The sequence below is a fragment of the Arvicanthis niloticus genome, chromosome 1, assembly GCF_011762505.2.
Source record: "Arvicanthis niloticus isolate mArvNil1 chromosome 1, mArvNil1.pat.X, whole genome shotgun sequence".
In the NCBI taxonomy this organism is placed as follows: Eukaryota; Metazoa; Chordata; class Mammalia; order Rodentia; family Muridae; genus Arvicanthis; species Arvicanthis niloticus.
The window spans coordinates 9424900-9446766 of NC_047658.1; the positions used below are offsets into that span (position 1 = coordinate 9424900).

The 21867-nt window shown below is 52.8% G+C and overlaps 3 protein-coding genes across 6 annotated transcripts in view; 1 reads left to right on the forward strand and 2 right to left on the reverse strand.

The window, feature by feature from the left end:
- Positions 1–29: 29 nt before the first annotated feature.
- On the reverse strand, positions 30–5404 carry Fxyd1 (FXYD domain containing ion transport regulator 1). 3 transcript variants are annotated; one of them, XM_076932062.1, is made up of 8 exons: positions 5282–5346; positions 2739–2803; positions 2281–2313; positions 1722–1796; positions 1345–1381; positions 447–496; positions 286–340; positions 30–166 (listed from the first exon to the last, which is right to left on the reverse strand). In XM_076932062.1, the coding sequence occupies exons 1-7, from the start codon at positions 5329–5331 to the stop codon at positions 318–320; spliced, it is 333 nt and encodes a 110-aa protein (XP_076788177.1). In that variant the 5' UTR covers positions 5332–5346; the 3' UTR covers positions 30–166; positions 286–317. The 3 variants fall into 3 exon arrangements, with proteins under 3 accessions (XP_076788177.1, XP_034359737.1, XP_076788178.1); XM_034503846.2 differs by lacking the exon at positions 5282–5346 and adding an exon at positions 4007–4163; XM_076932063.1 differs by lacking the exon at positions 1722–1796 and having other exon boundaries at positions 5282–5404.
- Positions 5405–7210: 1806 nt separating this feature from the next.
- On the forward strand, positions 7211–17948 carry Lgi4 (leucine rich repeat LGI family member 4). 2 transcript variants are annotated; one of them, XM_034503834.2, is made up of 9 exons: positions 7211–8581; positions 8942–9013; positions 9524–9595; positions 11670–11741; positions 11851–11922; positions 12123–12292; positions 15441–15605; positions 15689–16194; positions 16941–17948. In XM_034503834.2, the coding sequence occupies exons 1-9, from the start codon at positions 8412–8414 to the stop codon at positions 17253–17255; spliced, it is 1614 nt and encodes a 537-aa protein (XP_034359725.1). In that variant the 5' UTR covers positions 7211–8411; the 3' UTR covers positions 17256–17948. The 2 variants fall into 2 exon arrangements, with proteins under 2 accessions (XP_034359725.1, XP_076788162.1); XM_076932047.1 differs by having other exon boundaries at positions 7212–8027.
- A 677-nt stretch (positions 17949–18625) lies between these two features.
- Fxyd3 (FXYD domain containing ion transport regulator 3) overlaps positions 18626–21867 on the reverse strand; it is a 6699-nt gene continuing 3457 nt past the window's right edge. Inside the window, exons 2-8 of the mRNA XM_034503872.2 lie at positions 21799–21852; positions 20242–20274; positions 20136–20159; positions 19357–19431; positions 19240–19276; positions 18934–18971; positions 18626–18811 (exon numbers count right to left, since the gene is read on the reverse strand). Of these exons, the coding sequence (XP_034359763.2) occupies positions 18792–18811; positions 18934–18971; positions 19240–19276; positions 19357–19431; positions 20136–20159; positions 20242–20274; positions 21799–21852 (281 nt within the window). The 3' untranslated portion in view covers positions 18626–18791. The remainder of the gene's footprint in view (positions 18812–18933; positions 18972–19239; positions 19277–19356; positions 19432–20135; positions 20160–20241; positions 20275–21798; positions 21853–21867) is intronic.

Sequence of the window (21867 nt, forward strand, 5' to 3'; positions counted from 1 at the left end):
CAAGAGGCACTGAGATCAACCAAGCGCTATCAAGAAGGAAAACCGAGTTTTATTGGAGGTCTGAGCAGCAAGGGGTGTCCGAGAGGCAGGACTTGATGCAGGGGACGCTGGAGGTGGTCACAGGCGAGCAGCTGGGTGGGGAGAGGTGTCAGGTGCCAAGGGGGCTCTGCGGGGTGAAAAGAGTGAGTGGCAAGCTCTCCTCGCCACACTCCCACCCTGGCACTGTGCCCCTTGCCTCCCTCCCTCCCAACCTCTCTCCCTCCTTCCTCCCATCAACTGCAGAACCTGGCTGAGTTTCCTGGAGCCAGGTGGAGGTTCTACCGCCTGCGGGTGGACAGACCTGAGAGGGACGCAGAGAGTTCTGGGGTCAGGGGGAGTCTGAGCCCAAGAAGAGGGGCTCTTGAAAACAGCTGCCCAACAAACCCCCGCAGTATCCCCGAACTCACGGCGGATGGAGCTGCGGAAAGTTCCCTCCTCTTCATCAGGTTCCCCAGTTCTGGGAAGGGACAGACAGAGGAATTCGGATGAGCCAGGAGAGACAACCGCTTCCGAGAAGCCCCCAGTGCAGGCCTTATTTCCCGATCCCCATCGTGGACTTGATATGGACGCGGTCCATCAGAAACAGGAGCGTCCCTCTGCTATTTTGGGGTGCGGCAGGAGGTGCTCCCAGCCTGTCACGGTGAAGGCCTCCGGGATGTTGGGAAAGGTACTTGACATTGTTGGGGGAGAGGGACGGTCACAGAGTCTTGGAAGACTTGGGACTTGGGTCTAGTGAGTGACCCTAAGTCACCTTACCTCCCCGTGCCTCAGTTTCCTCATATGCAAAACGGGACTGATGATGGAGCGCACCTCATCCGGGTGGGATAAGGAGTACATAACTGAGAAGGAAACTGGCACCTGGCGGGTAGTGCACACTCAAGCATGCTAGAGGGTCTGCATGGAGGCATCTGTGATCATCTTAGCACGCAGAAGGCATGCCTACGTTTCCTGCGCTTTAAAGGTTTATTTCGAGAGGAATCCTGCGCGAGGATCGGGACTGGAGCTAAACTGGGCCGCCCTGTGAGGTGATCTCATTTCAGCGCGGCTGCTTCTGCCCAGCTTCGCCTCACCACGCTTGAGTTTCCATCTGCGGGGCTGGTGGGAGCCCAGCGCCCCCACTGGCTGGGCGCTGGGCCAGTCAGAGAGGGAGCTTGACCATCGCTCCGGCCCAGGAGCCTGGCTTAGGGCTTAACACACACTGAGCGCTTAATACGTGTTCGACTGCAAGATGGTTGCACTTGCTGCCTCGCCCCCACCGCCTCTCCACTGCAGGAGGAGCGAGAGAGGCCCAGAGGGACCACTCACCTCTGCTGTTGGTTGAATTTGCACCGACATCTCTTGCCTGTGGAGTGGGAGGGTATAGGCTGAGCTTCCCTCTTGCTCCCGCATCCCTAGGCTCTCCTCCAAATTGGGGAGGCTGCAGGGGGTGGGGCCTGGGGCGGGGCTGGAGGAAGGGTAGGGTGTGTGGGAGTGGTCTGGGTGGGAGGTGAGGGGCGTGGTTTGCGATGGGGGTGGGGTCTGTGTAGTGCGAGGTTGGAGTCAGGGTGGGACGTGATAGAAGTGGTTGGAGACTGAGCCTGTGTTGGGCGGGCGAGTATAGCGCTCAGGCTGTGTGTTGCTGGGGGTGGGGCTGGGGAGGGAAGGCTGGAGGCGGGGTGGAGAAGACAGGTGCAGACACTCACTAAGGATGATAAGGATGCCCAAGATGAAGAGGATCCCAGCAATAGTGAGGCCGCCGATCCGCAGGGTGTGGTAATCTGTGGGCAGCCCCGGAGGAGGGTGACCAACGGGGAGGAGTATAGTATGCAGCGCAAGGAGGAGAGGGAAGGGGAAAGAGCAGATGTGAGAGGGGAAGAGAGGACAGGGTAGAGGAAGGGGGAGGGAGGAGGTGGTAGAAAGAGAGAAAAGATGGAGAGGAGGATGTCACTGAAAATTGGGGGCCGTAGGAGGTGGGGCATCTGATACTGAGAAACCTGTCCAAATGAGACAGGGGGATCAAACAGACAGGCAAGGAAGTCTAAGATAACTAGAGCAGGGGAGAGTGGAGAATGTGGTGTGTGTGTGTGTGTGTGTGTGTGTGTGTGTGTGTGTGTCTGAGAGAGAGAGAGAGAGAGAGAGAGAGAGAGAGAGAGAGAGAGAGAGAGAGAGAGATACAGAGACACAGAGACACAGAGACACACACAGAGAGGGAATGGAAACACCCAGGCCCTCTCTCCAAACCCCACAGTAGCTTCCCCTCACCGTAGGTGAATGGATCTGGTTCCTGTGGGGCTTCTAGAAAGAAAAATAAAGATAAACGTTGGAGTAGCCCCTGGGGTCTGTGACAGGGAACAGAATAAGGGGACCCTTTAGGGGTCTACCTATCTTCTTGGGGCTGGGAGTTTGGATGCTACTGAGCCCTTGGCAGGCTGCCAGCCTATTCTGCGTCCTGGAACCCCCCCCCCCCCGCACTGGCCTGGCACCCTGACATCTTGCAGGTTGTTCAAGTTTCCATCACCCAGGGAACCACCTGCCATCCACTCTCACTGTAGCCTAACCTGGGCATCTTCCTCTAGATGCCAGCCATGACCAGAGCCTATGTGGAGATCTCCTGTTACATGGAGTCTAGTTTGGGGTCTCCCACTTGGTTTTCTTGGGGGGCCTTTCCCTACCTCTGCCACCCACATGGTTGAGATGCTGGGCACCTCCTTTGAACTCACCTGCACTGGCCATGGAGAGGAGACACACACAGAGAGCCAGGATGTGGCCGGGAGATGCCATTGCCCTAAGGAGTCAGCCAGGGTCAAGAAATGCCCTCTGCCCTGCTCGCCTCCCCCCCCCCCCCAAAAAGGGCCTGAACCCATGGGGTTAAGTCAAGGACGGCCTGAGGACTTAAGTGTCAGCCACTCAACTTGAATGGCTCCCCTGCTTCTCCTGAAACCATGTTTCTAAAACAACTCTGTAATGGGGATTAGGAGACCACACAGCATACACAGCAGCAAGGCAGAGATGGGGAGACGCAGACTCCTGGGGGGGGGGGGCCTCCCATGAACTACCCCCAACCATTAGCTGGTCCCAGAGTCTCAAAACCTACCCTTTTAAGGGAAGCAAGCTGCCTTTAGACACAGGTGGCAATGCTATAAGACAGACAACAGGACATGCCCAGAGCCCCACCTGCCCCTACACACCTCAGCCAGTGGTCTCTCTGTACCCAGGCAGTCCCAGCTCTCCTGCCCTCGGCCGCCTGCCCGCTCTCTCCCTGACCCTGGGTATAAATATCTCCCACTTCACCCGGGAGGAATTTGCTGCACACGGGCCACCATGGCAACAGCCCCCCCTCCAACGACTCGGGGGGTCCTGTATAACACTGCTGGGGTGAGGCCCAGCCGGGAGCCACATCCCCACAGGCCACCCCATCTTCTTTCCTGGAAGCTGTGAGAGAAGAGGGAAGCACCCCTCCCTCTCTTTGTCACCTCTGGGTGACATCTTTCATAACAAGACTTTAGGCCAGAGAGTGACAAGCGGCCCATGAAGAAGTCAGGGACACACATACGGGCACACATACGGGCACAGACACATTTATGTGCAGGTACACACACACACACACACACACACAGAACGGGTGTGTCTGGCATGGGGACAAACAACACCCTCTCCCCAAACTGCTGGTTAGAAGAACACAGGGTGTAGACATAAGCACATACTCCTGCTCTGGGCCTTCTGTACCCCCAAACAGTGGCAGAAACAGACCTGTACAAATGAATATCTAAGCCTCACCCCCTGCCAGGGGGTCTCACAGTGACCGCTGAAAAAGGGAGGAGTCACTAACTCTCCCGCCCCGCCCCCATGCAACCCCTGGCCCGCACTCTCTCCTCCCTCTTAGGTCAGGCCTGCCTGAGAAGCCACAGGCTGGCCACTCTTGTTCCCAAAATAGGCCTCCCAGCTAGGGGAGCTGAGAGGCCTGGAGGGAGGGCTGGGGGATGCTCACCCCATTCACGCTGTCCCCTGCTGAGAGAAGACCCCCAAGTGTCCAGCTGTGCACCCTGGGAGCTAAGCACTTTGGACCCCCTGTCCCAGAACTGGATGCGCCACCCGCCACCCCCGCAGGCTCCCCTCCTGGCCACACCCCACTCTTGCCCTCCCCAACTAGCAACTGAAACTGGAGCCCAGGCTGGAGGGGGGCCAGGGGGCGGCCCCCAGCCCAGACCGCCCTGGCCCGCTAGCTAGGTTAACTCTCTCAGCACAGCCGCAGGATCAGCATGTGGCTGCCTATGGACTGGACTATGAAAGGACACACACACACACACACACACACACACACACACACACACACACACAGAGAGAGAGAGAGAGAGAGAGAGAGAGAGAGAGAGAGAGAGAGAGAGACCAGCTTCCAGGGTCAGAGAGTGTTTTCTGCTAGGCTTCCTGGGAATCAGCCCAGCTGGGGCTTAAGGTCACATGGCCTAAGTGCTTACAAGGCCACTGACCTCTGACCCAGTGTTCTGCCAGCCTTTGATTACTAGATTTTTTTATTATTATTATTTTAAATGTATGGTGCTTTTATTTTGCATGTGTGTTATACTGACTCAAGTTTACCAGTAGTAACACACACACACACACACACACACACACACACACACACACTGGCTATCTGTGCAGTAATATAGTCGGGCTATAATGAGACTCAGGAACCAGAAGCAGAAGGGTAGAGAGTTCAAGTCAGCCTGGCCTGCAGAGTGAGTTTGAGGCCAGCCTGAGCTAAAATAGAGAGACACACATACCCCTTCTCATTTAAAAAGAAGGAGGAGGCCGGGCAGTGGTGGCACATGCCTTTAATCCCAGCATTTGGGAGGCAGAGGCAGTTGGATTTCTGAGTTCGAGGCCAGCCTGGTCTACAGAGTGAGTTCCAGGACAGCCAGGGCTACACAGAGAAACCCTGTCTCGAAAAACAAAAAACAAAAAACAAAATAAATAAAAAGAAGGAGGAGGAGAAGGAGGAGGAGGAGGAGACATTGTGCTTCTGTCTGCTCTTACACCGGTCCACACTATCACACGGAGCCCACAGGAACACATTTAATGACAGACCCACCCAGTACTCCCTCCCATTCGCACATCACAGGAGGTGAGGGCTGTGAGCTCGAACACACAGCTGAGCCCATAGGAGCACACAGCAAATGAGCCGTGGCAGCTCCTCTTCCGCGTGGCCGTCTGCAACACACAGACTGCATGTGTACGGGCGCACAGTAAATAGCTGTGTACTTACTCTACAGTCACAGACACGGGGCCACCCTTTCCAAAGCCACAGACTTGCATATTTCATCTTGAAATCCCCATGCCCTTAGCTCACGTAACCCTGGAGACACCATGGGGAAACACTTCTTATGTTCTCCCAGGCCAGACCGCTTCACAGGCTCTAGAGACAGAGAAACCAGGGGCCAGGCATGGGTTCAACACTCCCTGTTGTGTGACCTTGGGCTGATCTTGATACTTCACTGTCCCCTGGGCTCTCCTGGACTACAAAATGGAGAAGCCACTAATACCATATCTGTAACTCCTGGCCAGGCTCAGAGGTCCATGAACTTGACATTTTCTTGTCATTTTCATTTTAGAGATTGGTAAACTGAGGTCTAGGTAGCTGGAACTAATTTTCCTTAAGTCATCTTACTGATCAACCAAATGTCCCTCGCCTCAAGCAAGCAAACAGCAGCCCAGACACTATGCTCTACAGACACTGTCACTAGTCTCAGAGATCCCTGTTTCCTCTCAGACTTTCTGTGTCCCAGCATCCCTGGTTAAAGATAACCCTGGAGTTTATACAGTGCCAGGGAGGGGAGAGAGGCAGTTAACTAATTCCAGGCCAGTCCAGCCAGAGTGACTCTGAAGAGCTCACTGCCCCAGGGTGTGACAGCACAATGCTTTATCGCTGTGTGACGCTAGGCTGATGATTTAGTCTCTGTGCCTCAGTTGTTCCTTCTGTAGAATGGAAAGAATAGCAGTATTTCCCACAGAGGGAGGTGGTGTGATTATCTCCAACAATCCATGCAAAGCAGCAAGAACCCGAGCTGGTGCACAGTAAACATCTGTTTGCATTTACAAAGTTACGGGTCTTCTCTTCATCTTTCTCCTGGCAAACTGAAGTGAGAAGCTGCTGGAAGATTCGAGCCTGTCGCCGGCCCCTTTGTGGCCCTAGCAGAAAGCTCTCTAATTGTTCTCTCTTGTTTGTTTGGAGACAGGCTGTTATTCTGCACTCTGTTGCTGGCCTCAAACTCACTATGTATTTTAGTCTGTCTGTCTCTGACTTTTGACCTTCCTGACTCATCTGCTGAAGGTTGCAACTACAGCTGCCATCCTATCTGTGTTCCTGTGTATAGCTGGGGATGTGGCTCAGTTAGCAGAGTATTTCCTGAGCAGAGTGTTTCTAGGGAGTCCTGAGCTTGGTCTTCGGCACCACATAACCTGACCGTGATAACACAGAGGAGGAGGAGGCAGGAGAGTCGGGAGATCAAGGTCCTTCTCGGCTATGTACCAAGTTCAAGGCCAGCCTGAGTTACATGAAATCCAGTCTAAACAAAAGTTCCCTCAAACCTGACTGAACCCCAAAGCTGTTTTGTTAGCTCACTAGGACCTCTCTTCAGTCTGGGGATGAATAGCATGTATTATCCCACTGACAAATGAAGAAACGGAGGACCAGAGAGACTGAGTAACTCTACTGAGGCAACACAGGATGGGATGGGACCCCAGATATGTTTGGCTGCCCTCCTCCAACGGCACCTCAATGGCAAGAGGTTACCTGTTCCTTCGCCTTCTAATCCCAAGCAATGGAGTGGTTGCTACTACTAAGTTAGAACCGACTGGCCCTATGAAGCTAATCATTTAAGGGTCTTGGTTTCCAGTTCCCCATTTTAGGAGCAGGGATTGTAAGGCAGGGGCGACAGTACCCCACCTCATAGGGCTGACGTCAATGAACTAACACATGGAAAACCGGGCACACAGTCGAATGTGGTGGCACCTGTCATCCCAGCACTTGGGAGGCTGAGCCAGGGGAATCTTGAGCTTGAAGCCTGCCTGGGTTACAAAATAAGTCCTGGGACAGTTTCGAAAAGCAAGCAAAAAAGCAAGCAAGCAAGCAAGCAAGCAAGCAAGCAAGCAAGCAAGAAAAAAAAAAAAAAAAAAAAAAAAGTCAACTTGAGAGGCATGGGAAGGACCAGGATGTGTATGGGTTACGAATTTTTCTCATTTAATGGAGGGAATCTGTCTTAGTTTCTAAAAGGATGAAACCACCCAGCTATCTACAAATCCTCGAATTCCAACCTCCAAGGAGAGGACACAAAATAAAATAGAGGGGCCCTGTGCAGGCGTCCTGGGGCTGTTAGTCATGAGAACAGCAGTGAGCCGAGGGTAGTGAGAGGATTAGGATGCTGGAGGGAAGCTTTAGGACAGGCCTGGATAGATTTGATGTGGAAAAGAGACGTGGGATTAGTGTCTGTATCCAGTCTTGGATCTCAGGCTCTCATAGAGTTAATAATTATAGGGATTTTTCTAGAGGTCTGGCTTTGAAGCAAGGCAGCTGTCCTACCAACAGTGACCACCAGGGGGAGCAGCTGACCTGGTGGTGCCTTAGTGAGTGGGTGGACCACACCCTCCAAGAGAAGGGGCTGGCTGGGAACAGCTAGGATATCCCCCATCCCCCAGTGGCTTCTCCTCCTAGCCCTCCCATCTGCAGTCTGTAGAGCCATCTGGACTCCACCCTGGGGACATCCTTCCCACTCTCCCCAACTGGGGTTGAGTGGGGACTCTGATGAGGGGGTTGGTTGGGAGTGCTTAGGGTGGCAGCCTTGGCAGCCCCGCCCCCTCAAAGGCCATTCAATCCCTTTCCTGAGCCTTTTCTTCCAATGGCCTCTGACCTCCTCCTTCCTACCCTTCTGCTGGGCACATCTCAGGCTACAGCAAGTGAGACCAGCGTGGGAGGACACCCAGAAAGTACTGGAAACTTGAAACGGGGCAGGGAGGTGAGAGTTGCAGAGACCAGGCAGAGGGATCAGGACAGACAGACAGACAGACAGACAGACAGACACACACACACACACACACACACACACACACACACACACACCAGAGACCTAGAGGCCAAACCAGAGAGACAAAGACAGAAAAACAGAGATTGGAGAGGGTGGGAAACAGAATACTAGAAAGATAGGGAAAGAGAGAAAGATATTGATAGAAAATCCCACAGTCCAGATAGAGCAAGAGAGACACAGGCTGGAGGAGGGAACAAGGCCAGCTAGCCACAGGACAGCCTGGTCAGCAGCAGGATGGAGGGGCATCCCACGGAGATGTAGTGGTTCAGGTCTGGCAGGGTGGAGACAGAGGGATCCTGGGCTGGGGCAGGGGGCATGGGAGGGGCAGGGATTCTGTTTTTCCTGTTGGCCTGGACTGGGGCAGGAGTGGCCTGGAGTCCCCCCAAGGGAAAGTGTCCTCCTCGCTGCTCCTGCTCCAAGGAGACAACCCTGTGTGAGGGCTCCCCCGAGCTGCCTGAGAGCTTCTCCACCACGCTCCTGTCACTGTGAGTGCCAGGCCCTGTGTGGGCCCAAAGGGAGGGAGGAGACCTGAGACTCCAGGATTTGGGGTGGGGAGCCGAGGTCTCTCAGAATCTTGGACACCAAAGAATTCAGGGCTGTCTGAAAGATTTGGAAAAGCGCAGGTTAGGGGAGTCCCGAAGGCAAGGAGGAGCAGTGGCAGCACTTAAAGTAGCATATCCAGGGCTGGGTGCTGCCAGGGACCTTGGCCACGTGTTGGGGGGGGGGATAGGAGACACCCCCAGGCCAACATGGCAGGCCAGGGCCTCTAGAGCAGCCAAGGCCTCTGATCTGAGAGAGGAGAATTGGAATGTCTTTCTGCTCACTAATCTCTGCCATGTCCCCAGCTCTCTCGTCAGGATGGGGGTCTCCCGGCTGAAGGCTGGCAGCTTCTTAAAGATGCCTTCACTGCACCTGCTGTGAGTGTGGTCTGGCTGGGCTCACAACACACTGCTTAAAAGAATGGGTTTTCTTACTTGGGGTGGGGGGGGCTGTGTGCACACATGCACGTGTGTATGTGCACATGTGTGTGTATACACATCTATGTGTGTGCCCGCTGTGTATACACATGTATGTGTGTGTGCGTGTATGTGGGGTATGTGTGTGAGAGCACATGTGTATGTGCACATGTGTGTATGCATGTGTGTACACATGTATGAGTGTGCGCATGTATGTGGGGTATGTGTGTATGCTCATGCATGTGTGTGCACATGCTTGTGTGTGCCTGTGTGTGCTCACACACATACATGCATGAGGCTTTTCAGACACCTGTGAGGATGTGTATGCATCATGTGTGTTTATATGGAGGCACCTGTGTCTGTTCAGATAGCCCCACGCTTGCATGTGTGCCTTTGGGTTGGACAGGAGCTAAGGGTACAGCGATAGATACAGGTCTGCAACTCTGACAACACTGCCCTGCCCTCCTCCAGCCTCTTCACATCCAATACCTTCTCTGTAATTGAGGGTGACGCCTTCATCGGCTTGTCCTACCTGCAGTACCTGTGAGTACAACCAGAGGTTGGGAAAGGTAGGCTTGGGGGTGTGGGCGAGCCTCTCTGTGACTCCTGGAGGAAGGGGAGGAAGGGAGGTGGTTTGTAGACGGACAATGGCTGGCTCCTAGGAGGAAGTCTGCAGTGTGTGCAGCTCAGGTCAGAAGTGACTCTCACCTCTGTGTTTCAAGAGTGCAAAGGAAGCTGGGTCTGGTGCCTCAGGCCTGCAATCCCAGCTTTTTCAGGAGGTTGAGGCAGGAGAATGGCTAATTCAAGGCCTTCTTGGGCCCTGTCTCATAATAACATATGGATATTGGAATAAGAAATAACTAAAAGACTAGAAGTGTATCTCAGGAGAAGGTGCTTGCATAGCATGTGTGAGACCCCAGGTTTCAGTTCTAGCTCGGAAAATCATGAATCAACAAAGGACCTGGAGAGCTAGACTCCATTGTCCTGACTCAGGGGGACTCCAGGAAGGGGGTGTACAAAGAGGTCAGAAGCAAGAAACATGTCAAATTACTGGGACACAACTTGAAGCTATGCAGTGACCATGTGACAGTGGGAGGTGTCAGGGCTGGACTGGATGGCCTAAGGGATGACTGTAGGACAGGGTTGCGGTACTGCTGGTGGCCTGGTGATGCTGGTGTGGATGAGGGTCTATAGGGGGGTGTCCCTGGTAACTGATGGAGGAGAAATGGTGGTTATATTGCTCCTGATGGACTGTGAGGGATGTCTACCAAAATGGCTGCCACAATAGTGTTGGTGTTATTAGAAATATCTGCAAGGTGTATGGGGCTTGTGCTTGTGAAGACTGCCAGTGTAGAGGTATATGCTTATGGTATGTGTTGATATTGGTCATGGCTATGAGTGAAATGTTGGTGGGAGTTTTCTAGGTTTGTGTTTTGGTGGCCCTTTTCTATTTGTTTGTGGTGTGTGTTTTGTGGTGATGAAAATGGAAACTGGGATTGGGCAAGCTAGGAAAGTAGTTCCATATCCCTCACTGGGGGATTCTAGACAGGGGCTCTACCACTGAGACACGCCCCCAGCCCCTCACTGGGGATTCTAGACAGGGGCTCTACCACTGAGCCACACCCCCAGCCCCTCACTGGGGGATTCTAGGCAGGGGCTCTACCACTGAACCACGCCCCCAGCCCCTCACTGGGGATTCTAGGCAGGGGCTCTACCACTGAACCACGCCCCCAGCCCCTCACTGGGGATTCTAGGCAGGGGCTCTACCACTGAACCACACCCCCAGCCCCTCACTGGGGGATTCTAGGCAGGGGCTCTACCACTGAACCAAACCATATGCATAGCCCCTTACTGGGAAATTTTAGGTAAGCACTCTATCTCTGAGGCATACCTCAGCCCAGGTATCATGCTTTTAAAAAACATTTTAAAATTGCATTTATTTTGGGGGGTGGGGTCACAGTGCATGTGCCATGACCCAGGTATAGAAGTCAGAGGACAATTAGTAGCAATAGATTCTCTCCTCCTACCACATGGGTCCCAGGAATCAAACCTGGGGCAAACTGCTTCTATCTGCTGAGCTGTGCCCCAGCCCCGTTGTTAGTTTTGATGATGCTGTTGACTTTGGGTTTGCCAAGGATGATGAAATTCCTGCTGCTGGTATCCATAAAAACCATGATTGTACTAGTGGTAGTGGTGGATGGTGTGAATGTTGGCGGTGACCGTGATGCTGTAGGTGCCTGCTGAGGTTTGTAACAATGATGGCAGGGTTGGTGTCATGGCAGTAGTCTTGGTTCTGGTGTGATATTGGGGACACTGTCAGTGCTGTTGGTGTGGGGGTTGGTAGTGTATGTTGATAGAGGGAGATGCCAGCAGTAGCAGTGACTATCCCTGGTGCCACTGGTGCCTGGGTGGTGGTGGTGGTGATGGCAGTGTCTATAATAAACTTGACAGTGATCAGACAGCCAAGGCCTTTGGCTACTATGATAGCGGCCCTGATGAAGGGTGGTTCCTTCTGGTCACACAAAGTAAGAGAGGAGAAACCAGCCTTGCAGTGGCTTCCTAGGGCCAGTTTGTCCAGCGCTATAGGCCTCCCCCTCACCCCACCCTCTCTCCACAGCTTCATTGAGGACAACAAGATCGGCTCCATCTCCAAGAACGCCCTGAGGGGACTTCGCTCACTCACCCACCTGTGTGTATCTCCACAGTCCAGTCCTCCACCATAGGCAGCCCGACCCACCCTTAAGGCCACAGCATCTCCTGGCCCTGGCTGACACTCTTTCTTCTCCCTGCTCCACCAGAAGTCTGGCCAACAACCACCTCGAGGCTCTACCCAGATTCCTGTTCCGAGGCTTGGAGACTCTGACTCATGTGTGAGTTCAGTCTCTGGGGGCGGGGGGGAGGCTTGGGAATGCTTTTAGGGGGGAGATCTGGGCTTTCTCGGGTATCTCATGTGACTATACTTCTTTTATACTTTGCTGTCATCTGAGGGTGCCATCCTCGACCCTCAGATGACTGGGCCTTGAAACCACAGAAACTGGGTCACAGCTTTCCTCCTGGATTCTTACCCCAGGGACCTCCGAGGTAACCCGTTCCAGTGCGACTGCAGAGTTCTTTGGTTGCTACAGTGGATGCCTACGGTGAATGCCAGTGTGGGCACGGGGGACTGTGCGGGCCCCCCTGCCCTTGCTCAAATACAACTAAATCACCTTGACCCTAAGAAGTTCAAGTGTAGAGCCACAGGTGAAGTCTTCCCATCCCTCTCCAACTCCCAGGGGTGGGAGGGACAACAGGCTCTCAGATAGGAGATGGTGGAGGTAGCCACAAGACTGAGGAGATGACCTCTCTGTGCCTCAGTTTCTTCATTCGTAAAGCAGTAATCCCAGCTCTCTGGGAGAGGTTAACACGGGGCAGGATTTTTTTTCCTTTTGACAGGATTTCAATTCACAGACAAGGCTGGCATTGAACTTGTGATCCTCCTGCTTCTGCCACGTTCTGTGTGCTGGAGTTGCAAGCATGGATGGCCACACTGGGTCTCTGCACTGCTTTTGATGGCAGACCTGGGACAAGAGGCTATTTTTTATTGTTGTTGTTATTGCTATTTCTGCTATGTGTATGTGTGTGTTTGTGTATGGGTGTGGACATTCGAGTACAGCTGCCTTTAAGGCCAGAGGTGTTGGATCTCTTGGAATTGGAGTTTTAGACGGTTGTAAACTGTTCTGACTGGCACCGAACTCCAGTGCAAGAACAGAAGCGCTCCTAACCAGCATCTCTACAGCCTTTATTGGTTGTTACTTTTGTTTTGTTTTCTGAGACAATGTTTCCCTATGTAACCCAAGCTGATCTCAACACTTGCAGCAATCCTCCGGTCTCAGCTTCCCAGTGCCTGGTTGGCAAGCATACACTGTCACACCTACCGTACAAGAGGCTGTAAGCATCCACTTTTCAGAATCCCTCCTTTGCACCCATTTTGTGCTGGGGGCTGTGGGTGCCTCTCTCTTCCCTGGAGCTTGCCTTCCTTTTTGCCTTTCCACAAATATATAGAATATATTGTGGCACTTTTCTGAGTAGTGGGTCACACTAGAGGACATCAGTGACTTAGATGCTCCTGGGTCTTGCCCTCCCTAAGGCTACTGTTGAGGAAAAGTCAGGGAACCCAAACAGTCCAGAAATGTTCTCCCCAAAATGGGGAGGTGCAGGCAGAGGGTGGGGACAGGGTTGGGACATGCAGGCAGAGGGCAGGGACAGGGTTGGGATATGCAGGCAGTGGGTGGTGTGGGAGTTAGAAGTGCAGGTGAAGCATCTGGTCAGAACTGGAGAAGGCATAGCATCTGAAGAAGCCCAGAGCCAGAACTAGAGAAGCAAGGAAGGGTTTAAACAGCAAGTAACACTTTTTAATTTTTTTTTTTAAAAAGTGTGTGTGTTGCGGGGCTGCATGTGTACCATGGCACATGTGCAGAAGATAGACAAGTGGGAGCCGGTTCTCTCCTTCCATTATATGGGTTCTGGGACTGAACTCAACTCCATCAGACTTGGTGGCAAGTACCCTTACCCAATGAGCCATTTCAGCAGCCTGAAAGGGGCATCATTTAAAGGAAAACTTTAAAAGATTCTTCAGGGAATGGTGGTTTGTGCTTGTAATCCCAGAACTAGAAGGGCTGAGGCTGGAGGATTGTGAACTCGAGGCCAGCCTGAGCTACATAGTAAAGTCCTATTTCATGGGGGTGGGAGGTGAGTTCCTTTTGTGTGAATGTCCCTGGTGGTGATACACACCTCTAATCCCAGCACTCAGGGAGGCAGAGGAAGACGGGTCTCTGTGAATTCAAGCCCAGCCTGGTCTACAGAGTGAGTTCCAGGACAGCCAGGGCTACACAAAGAAACCTTGTCTCACCTCTGCCACCCAAAAGAATTTTCTGGGCTAGAAAGATGGGTCAGTAGACAAGAACACTTTCTACCAAGCTTGATGACCTGAGTTCAATCCCCAGAGCCATATGACGGAAGGAAAGAACCAGCTTCCACTCATGTGCTCTCTAATCACACATGTGTCATGCACGCAACTCCATACATGAACACAAATGGAACCAGAGCAGCTGTCTGCATGGGTGGGGTAGCCCCTAGATGATGCCCTTATTTTCATAGTTCAAGTCAAGTTGTGACATCTCCATGTGCTTTTGAGTGCAGCAAAAAGGAGGTGAAAGAGGCTAGGTTGAGGACATTATGTTCACACAATGAGGTGAACATCACACTTCTTGTCTTGTTGTGAACTTGATCATGATATCTTGGGAGTGTGTTAGAGGAGTGCTGGAACATTCTAGCTAGGCTTCCCAGTGGTCATCTCCCTGCTTCATGGAAAAGGTGATGTGTGTGTGCATGTGTGTGCGTGTATGTGTGTTTGTGTGTGTATGAGAAAGAGACAGAGACACAGAGACACTAGGGATTAAACTAAGAGCCTTCCACATGTTGGGCAAACGGTCTACCATTGAGCCAAGTCCCCAGTCCCTCACTGGGGGAGTCTAGGCAGGGGCTCTACCACTGAGCCACGCCCCCAGCCCCTCACTGGGGGATTCTAGGCAGGGGCTCTACCACTGAGCCACGCCCCCAGCCCCTTACTGGAGGAGTCTAGGCAGGGGCTCTACCACTGAGCCACACCCCCCAGCTTTTCACTGGGGGATCCTAGGCAGGGGCTTTACCACTGAGCCACGCCACAGCCCTCACTGGAGGATTCCTAGGCAGGGGCTCTACCCCTGAGCTGCATACATCTGCAGCCTCTTTTTACTTTCTTATTTTAGATAGGGTCTCTATTAAGTTGCCCAGATTATCCTGACTCCTGTATCCCAGGCAGGCCTTGAACCGTCAATCCTCAGGCCTCATTCTCCTGAGCAGCTGGGTTGACAGGCTTGTCTTCTGTGCCTCAGCTCCAGTTGAGGAGAATGAAGGTTGTTGATAACTGGCTGCCTATATCACGTATCCTCATGTTCTCATGGTAACAGAGAGTATCCCACAGGAATTCTGTTGTAAAGTTTAGTTGAGTAACTAAACATGTCGTTTGCTTTGTTTTGTGTTTTTGAGACAGGGTCACACTATGTAGCCCAGGCTGACTAGCAACCAGAGATCCTCCTGCCTCAGCTTCCCAAGGCTGCGATCACAAGCATGTGCCACAACATCTAACTAAAACAGTTTCCGAGGGATGATTTGATGATGCCACGCACATTTGAAAAGAAAGATGTTCGAGTTTCTGAGTTCACAAATCTATAAGAGGGAAAGGTTTCGTTCTATAGGTCCCTATGTGGAAAACACTACAAATTCCTATTTCAAAGATGCACTAACCAAAGCTGAGCAATGAGATCCCCTGCCCATCCCTAGGCACCCCTGACTCTCTTGCTGCCCCTAGAACTGTCCTGGCTCCAGACTGTTGGGGAGTCGGCACTGAGCGTGGAGTCCTTCTCCTATCAGGGGGAGCCTCACATGGTCCTGGCACAGCCCTTCGCTGGCCGTTGCCTGATCCTGGTGTGGGACTACAGCCTGCAGCGCTTCAGGCCTGAGGAAGAGCTGTCCGGTGAGCTCCCCTCCTGTCCCGGCCTCTTCCCTCCAATCCCCAGGCTGCCACTGAGCTTGACTGTGTCCCACTCTCCCTTACAGCGCCCTCAGTGGTATCCTGCAAGCCTCTGGTTCTGGGCCCACGCCTCTTCATACTGGCTGCCCGCCTATGGGGAGGCTCACAGCTGTGGTCACGGTCCAGCCCCGACCTGCGTCTGACCCCTGTGCAGGTCCTAGCCCCTCAACGGCTGCTGCGACCCAATGATGCCGAGCTCCTGTGGCTGGATGGGCAGCCCTGCTTCGTGGTGGCTGATGCCTCCAAGGCCGGCAGCACCACGCTGCTGTGTCGTGATGGGCGGGGCTTCTACCCACGCCAGAGTTTGCATGCCTGGCACCGCGACACTGATGCCGAGGCCCTGGAGCTGGATGGTCGACCACATCTGCTGCTTGCTTCCGCCTCCCAGAGGCCTGTGCTCTTTCACTGGTTTGGTGGCCACTTCGAGAGGCGCACAGACATCCCGGAGGCAGAGGACGTTTATGCCACAAAACACTTTCAGGCTGGAGGAGATGTGTTCCTGTGCCTGACACGATACATTGGGGACTCCATGGTGAGGCTGGGGGCAGGCAGTAGAAGCCAGGCCTGATCCCAGCAGCTGAACCCTCATTTGGCAGGGGTCTGGACCACTGTTTCAGCACGTCCCCTCTCTAGTGAATTCCAGGAATGGGTTCTACCACCGAGCCTCACCCACTACTAATCCATGATGAATCCTAGGCAAGCAAGCCCCAGTAAGCCATGCCCCCAGCCCCTTTCTAGTAAATTTCAGACTTAAACACTGTGGCTGAGCCAGGCTCCCAGCGCTCACTGGTGAATTTGAAGCAAAAGCTTGCCTGCTAAACTACAGCCCTTGGTTTTATGAGGCAGAGACTCAACTGGGATCTTAATATATAATCCTGGCTTTAGTCTCATCATTCCCCTGCCTCAGCCCTGTGCTGGCATAACAGGAGTGTGTGACCATGACCTGCTCCAAGTTCTGAATTTACTCCGCTAAGCTGGGCATTCTGTGTGGTGTGTGAGGCAGAGAGAAAGGTCTAGAACAATGTCCTGCTCCAAGCAGACAAATGTTATCTGTGAGTTAAGAAAGCTACATAGTGTCGGTGTCACAGAAGCCTGTCATCTCAGCACTAGGGAGGCTGAGGCAGAAAGATCAGTCAGTGCCAGGCTAGCAAGACTCTCAAAAAGGGGGAGGGGCTATGGGTAAACTGAGGACCTACAGGCTCATGTTCCAAGTCCACCAGAGCATCTGGGATGACAGGCCTCACGACCCAGGGTCTAACTAGCTTCCAAATCCTGCAGGTCATGCGCTGGGATGGCTCTATGTTCCGTCTTCTGCAGCAACTTCCATCCCGAGGTTCCCACGTCTTCCAGCCACTACTAATTGCCAGTGACCAGTTGGTTATCCTGGGCAGCGACTTCGCCTTCAGCCAAGTCTTCCGCTTTGAGGCTGATAAAGGGATCCTGGAGCCACTGCAGGAGCTGGGCCCACCGGCCTTGGTGGCCCCCCGAGCCTTCGCCCAAGTCACCGTAGGAGGAAAACGCTTTCTATTTGCAGCGTGCTTCAAGGGCCCCACACAGATCTACCAGCACCACGAGTTGGATCTCAGTGCCTGAGGCTGGGAAAGACCCTGGAAGTGGCTGCGGGGCTGGCAAGGGCATTCTGGGATATCTGGGTAACCTCTCCAGCCTGGCCTTCCTGGCTGTCACAGCCAGTCCTGTGTGATACAGACCACTACCCTAGTGCATCAGCCTGGGTTAGGCTTAGCCCACCTTTTGGAGCATCTGTACCTTAGGGGCAAGTGGGAGGTCTCTTTACTCTCAACTATGTTTAGGGCTCCTCCAGTCTGAAGCCACATTTTGGCTGAGGACAGATGCTCCCATAGACAACATCTTGGGAGTTCAGCCTGAAACACAGCTTGGAGCTGGGATACAGAAACCAAAAGGGCAATCTGCTGAGCTCCAAGAGGTCTGGACACCCCGCCCTCAACGTCCCCTTGGTCCTACTCCATATAAAGTACTGAGAGAGACCATTCCTTTCTACTCAAACCCAATCTGGCCATTGGTTTTCCTGGAGGAGTGTGTGTCTCCGTGACGTCACAGCTGCTGGGCAGTTTCTTGGCCTGGTACTTTGCTGCCTGTGCGCATGTCTGCTTCCAAAGGCTGATTGCTTTTACGCATGCACAGTAAAAGTGACACAGTAAAGATGAGTCTAGAGGCGGCGCAGAGATCACTGGGTACCCTTTTCCAGAATGTGACAGGGGCGAGAGTGTATGAGTTAAATAAATAAATAAATAAATAAATGCCCTGCGCACCCGACCTGTCCGCTCTGTGGGCTCAAGGAGTTGAGTGGCAGGTGACAACCCTGGCTGGGACCCTGGGCAGGACTTTTGTTTTGAATAGTTTTAGGCATTTTCTGGGATGGCACATGGGAATCATTCCGGAGGCCCTGGTGGATACTGAGGCGTCTCAAGATACCTGGGGTAAGTGGAGGATCCCACACTGTGTGAGTACTGTATATTATTAGTGGTGTCCTGGAAAATTACAAGTCTCACAGGGACAGCTGGTGAATGGAAAGGTCTTGTGATAAAGTAGGGTCCTTTCAACATGAATAAGGAGACCACTGTAGGGGTGGGGGGCAGCTAAGGTATCTGGGTGGCCCCAACATGGTGTGATGGCCTATATATAGTTATTCTCAATGTTAACTGTACCCACACTGCATGCGATTAGGGTTCTTTTTCACTCCCAGAAGTGTCCTTAGTTTTCCACTAGAACTTAAGTGGCACAGGAGGCTGCCCATGGAGGGAAATGCAAATCCCATGCCCACCATAGGCCATGGCGAGCAGGTCTAAGCGAGATTCAGCCTCCAGCTCCTACACACCAGCTACGCCCCATCAAGGCCACAGAGTCCACACCAGCATCTGGCCACCTCCTCACTGCCCGCAGCCGCACTCCAAGGTCCACATAGAGTCTCTGGCTCACCTGAGCATGATGTAAAATCATTTTATATTAAAAACTGAACAAAGAGCCTGTTACCACAAGGGGTAAGACAAGGCTCGGGGAAGGCAGTGTCAGGAGAGGAGGGGATCCGCCGTCTTGGAGTTCAAGCCCACCTCCAGAGCCAGGACCTGTGCTCTTTTAACTGGTCCATCTTCAGCAGTTGTGAGCAGAGCCTAATAGAGGGAATGGGGTTGGTTTCTCCCTGGTCCTTCTCCCCAATGCAGGGAGGCTCCCCCGACTTCCACTTGTGACCATTACCCCCATGTGCCACCCCCAGTCATCCTAAGTGTCATACCTGGTGTGATGAGAGGTGGCCCATCTCCTGGACGGTGACTAAGGAAATAAATGAGATAATGTCCAAATAAATTCTCTCCTGTCTATCCTCTCCCTCAGGGCTAAAGGAGTCTAAGGTTGCCCAGACAGTTTCTTGGCTGGTTTCCCACTGTACGTCTATGCAAAGCTAAACATACCAATAAGGACCAAAGCTTTCTCAGGATGATTTGCCGTGGATAAGCCCAGAAGACCCCAGGGCAGAGCACCCAGGCCCGAGCACTTTGCACAAGGCTTAGCCTTTTTTAAGCATGCCCAGAACCCATCTCACCTGGGTTTCTGGCTGAACTTGCATTTGCATTTTCCACCTGTAGGAGAGAGGCGTGGTCAGAGGAAAGAGCAGGAAGCCCCTTCCCTGCTCGCTCCCTCCCAGAGCTCCAGTACTCACTCATAAGGACTATAATGCCCAGGGCACAGAGAATCCCTGCACAGATGAGTCCGCCAACTCGGAGGCTGTGCCAATCTGAGAGAGAGCGAGAGAGACAAAGGGGACCTCAAAGCTAACCCAGCTCCTTCTCCTCTATCTCCCAACTCACTTGACAGCAGTAAGAGAGAAAAACAAACCCAGCCCTGTTGTGCAAGCATTGCCATTCATATCCAAGCAAACAAGATATCTCATATCCATCCAGGGGCAGAGAAGCCATCTGAGAGAAAGGATCAGTGTGGAGGACAGGAAGTCAGGGGGTGGGTCTTTAGAGAGTGTGTCAGCCAAGGGGAACCAGAGATCTATAGGAAGTCAGAGGTGGCCCTGAAGACATGGAAGAAAATGGACCAGGAAGAAGGACTAGTAGGCGCTAAAGTCCTGAGGTGGAACAGGGATGAGGGCCAATGGAGAAGGAGAGGGGACAGGACAAAGGACAGCTCCTGCTGGAAGCTGGACACAAAGGATTAGAGTAGAATTCCCTATCTTCTCTGGAAAGATTTTCATGACCAGCTTTCTGGTGGTTGATCTCTTGTGGACTGGACTCAGGTTGTATCTGTGCCTGTCTTGAATTTCTCCTCAAAGGTGATACCTTTCACCTACCTGGATGCTCAGAGACTCAGTTCAAACCCTCTCCTATCCTGGCCCCTGGGTCACTGTAAACTGTCAATCATCCTCCTGTGGGACCTTTGGCACAAAATACTGTGCAGGACGGGGAAGAATCAAAGAGAGGACTCCATTCTTACCATAGTAGAAAGGGCTATCTTTATCTGCGAAGAGAAAGGACACACCCATGAATCTAAGATAGTAGGGGTCTTGGGAAACTGGGGTGGGGGTTGGGCTCTGACTCACCTTCAGGGTCATTGGCATCCGAAGTAGGCAGGCCTGCAGGGGACAAGAAGGAACAGGTTATGACTCAGGTGGCCTTCGCCAAGCCCTCAGCAGAATCTATGGAGGTTCGCTGCCTGTGAGAAATGTTCCACAGGGGAACAGCCCCACCTCCCAGGGCACAGGATCTAACCTCCGGCTAGTCTCTCCTGGACAAGCGCACCTTTATGGAGATACGGGCTCTCCCACCCACCCCCACCTCTGACACAGGCCACCAGAAACAATGTTTCCAGCCTTGGAGCTGGGCCACGCCTCCCTCAGGAGAAGCCTGCTTTTCAAGGCAGCAGATGGCTCTTGTTCCCAAGGCTGTTTCTTTCACACCAGCACTGCTTACACACAGCCTTCCTGGCCCCAGCACGGCTGCACCCCCACAGTTACCAGGTCTTCTGACCTTTCCCCTTTGAAATGACTCGCAGTCAGCAACTCGAGTGCAGCCCCACATCCCTTTCCCAAACAGAAGGCTACTTGTGCCCAAAGAATGGTAAAGGAAAAATTGGTCTAAAAGGGCACCGGAAAGAGGTGGCTCAGTGGTTAAGAGCAATGACTGCTTTTGCAGAGGACCTAGGTTCAGTCTGAAGCATCCACATGCTGGGTCGTAACCATCTTTAACTCCAGTTGCGTGGGATCTGACTCCCCCTTCTGGCCTCCACAGTTACCAAGAACAGGCATGCAGGCAAAACAATCACATACATAAATAATTTAAAAAGAAAAAAAAAAAAAAACGTGGCTTGTTCCTAAGGGACGACACCCAAAGTTGTCTTCTGGTTGACACACGCATAAGCATGCCCAGCTGCACGCCCAGCTGCACACACAGGAGTGCACACAGTCATGCATAAGCAAAGAAGAGGCAGAGGGGGTAAGGAGGGAGAAAAGCATTTCAAGAGCAAGCAGGAAGAACTTCAGTTCTGGCTGAAGGTTCATCTGGCCTCATTCCGGGTCTGAGTTCTGCTAAAGGGAGGAAAACAATGCTTAATTATATTTAGGCGCACACGCTTGGGGCCAGCTCCACCCAGGCCCCGATCGCAGCTGTTCAAACATTAATTCATTTAAACCTCACAAAGCCCCTATGACTAGGTGACATTCTTCTCTGTGTCTTCACAGATGGGGAAACTGAGGCACGAGGTACTCAGGTTACCTGCTACATCATTGCTAGCTTCCCAGTTGCTTGTGGGATGGCAGTGTAGGGAGGCCATGACACAGCACAGCAGTACTGGGCTGAGCCTTCTGCTTGGTGCCACTGAAGATTAAATGGCATCTCCTCAGTGGGGGTGGGGGGGGAGGTAGGGAGGAAGAGAGAGAGAGAGAAGAAAGAGGGAAAGAGTAAGAGTGAGAGGAGAGGCAAGAGAAGGAGAACAAGAGAGGGGAGAGGACAAGAGAGAAGAGAGAGAGAGAGAGAAAAAACAAGAGAAAGAGAGGAGAGAGCAAGTGAGTGAGCAAGAAAGAGAGAGAGAGAGAGCGCCCGCTTGCCACTCTCCAGCTGAGATGCCTGGGGAAACAGCAGTTTTGGGGCCAGATATTTACCTGCTAGAAGGACCAACAGGCTCAGAGCAACCTCTTGCATGTCACAGCGTTGACCTAGAGGAGTCCAGA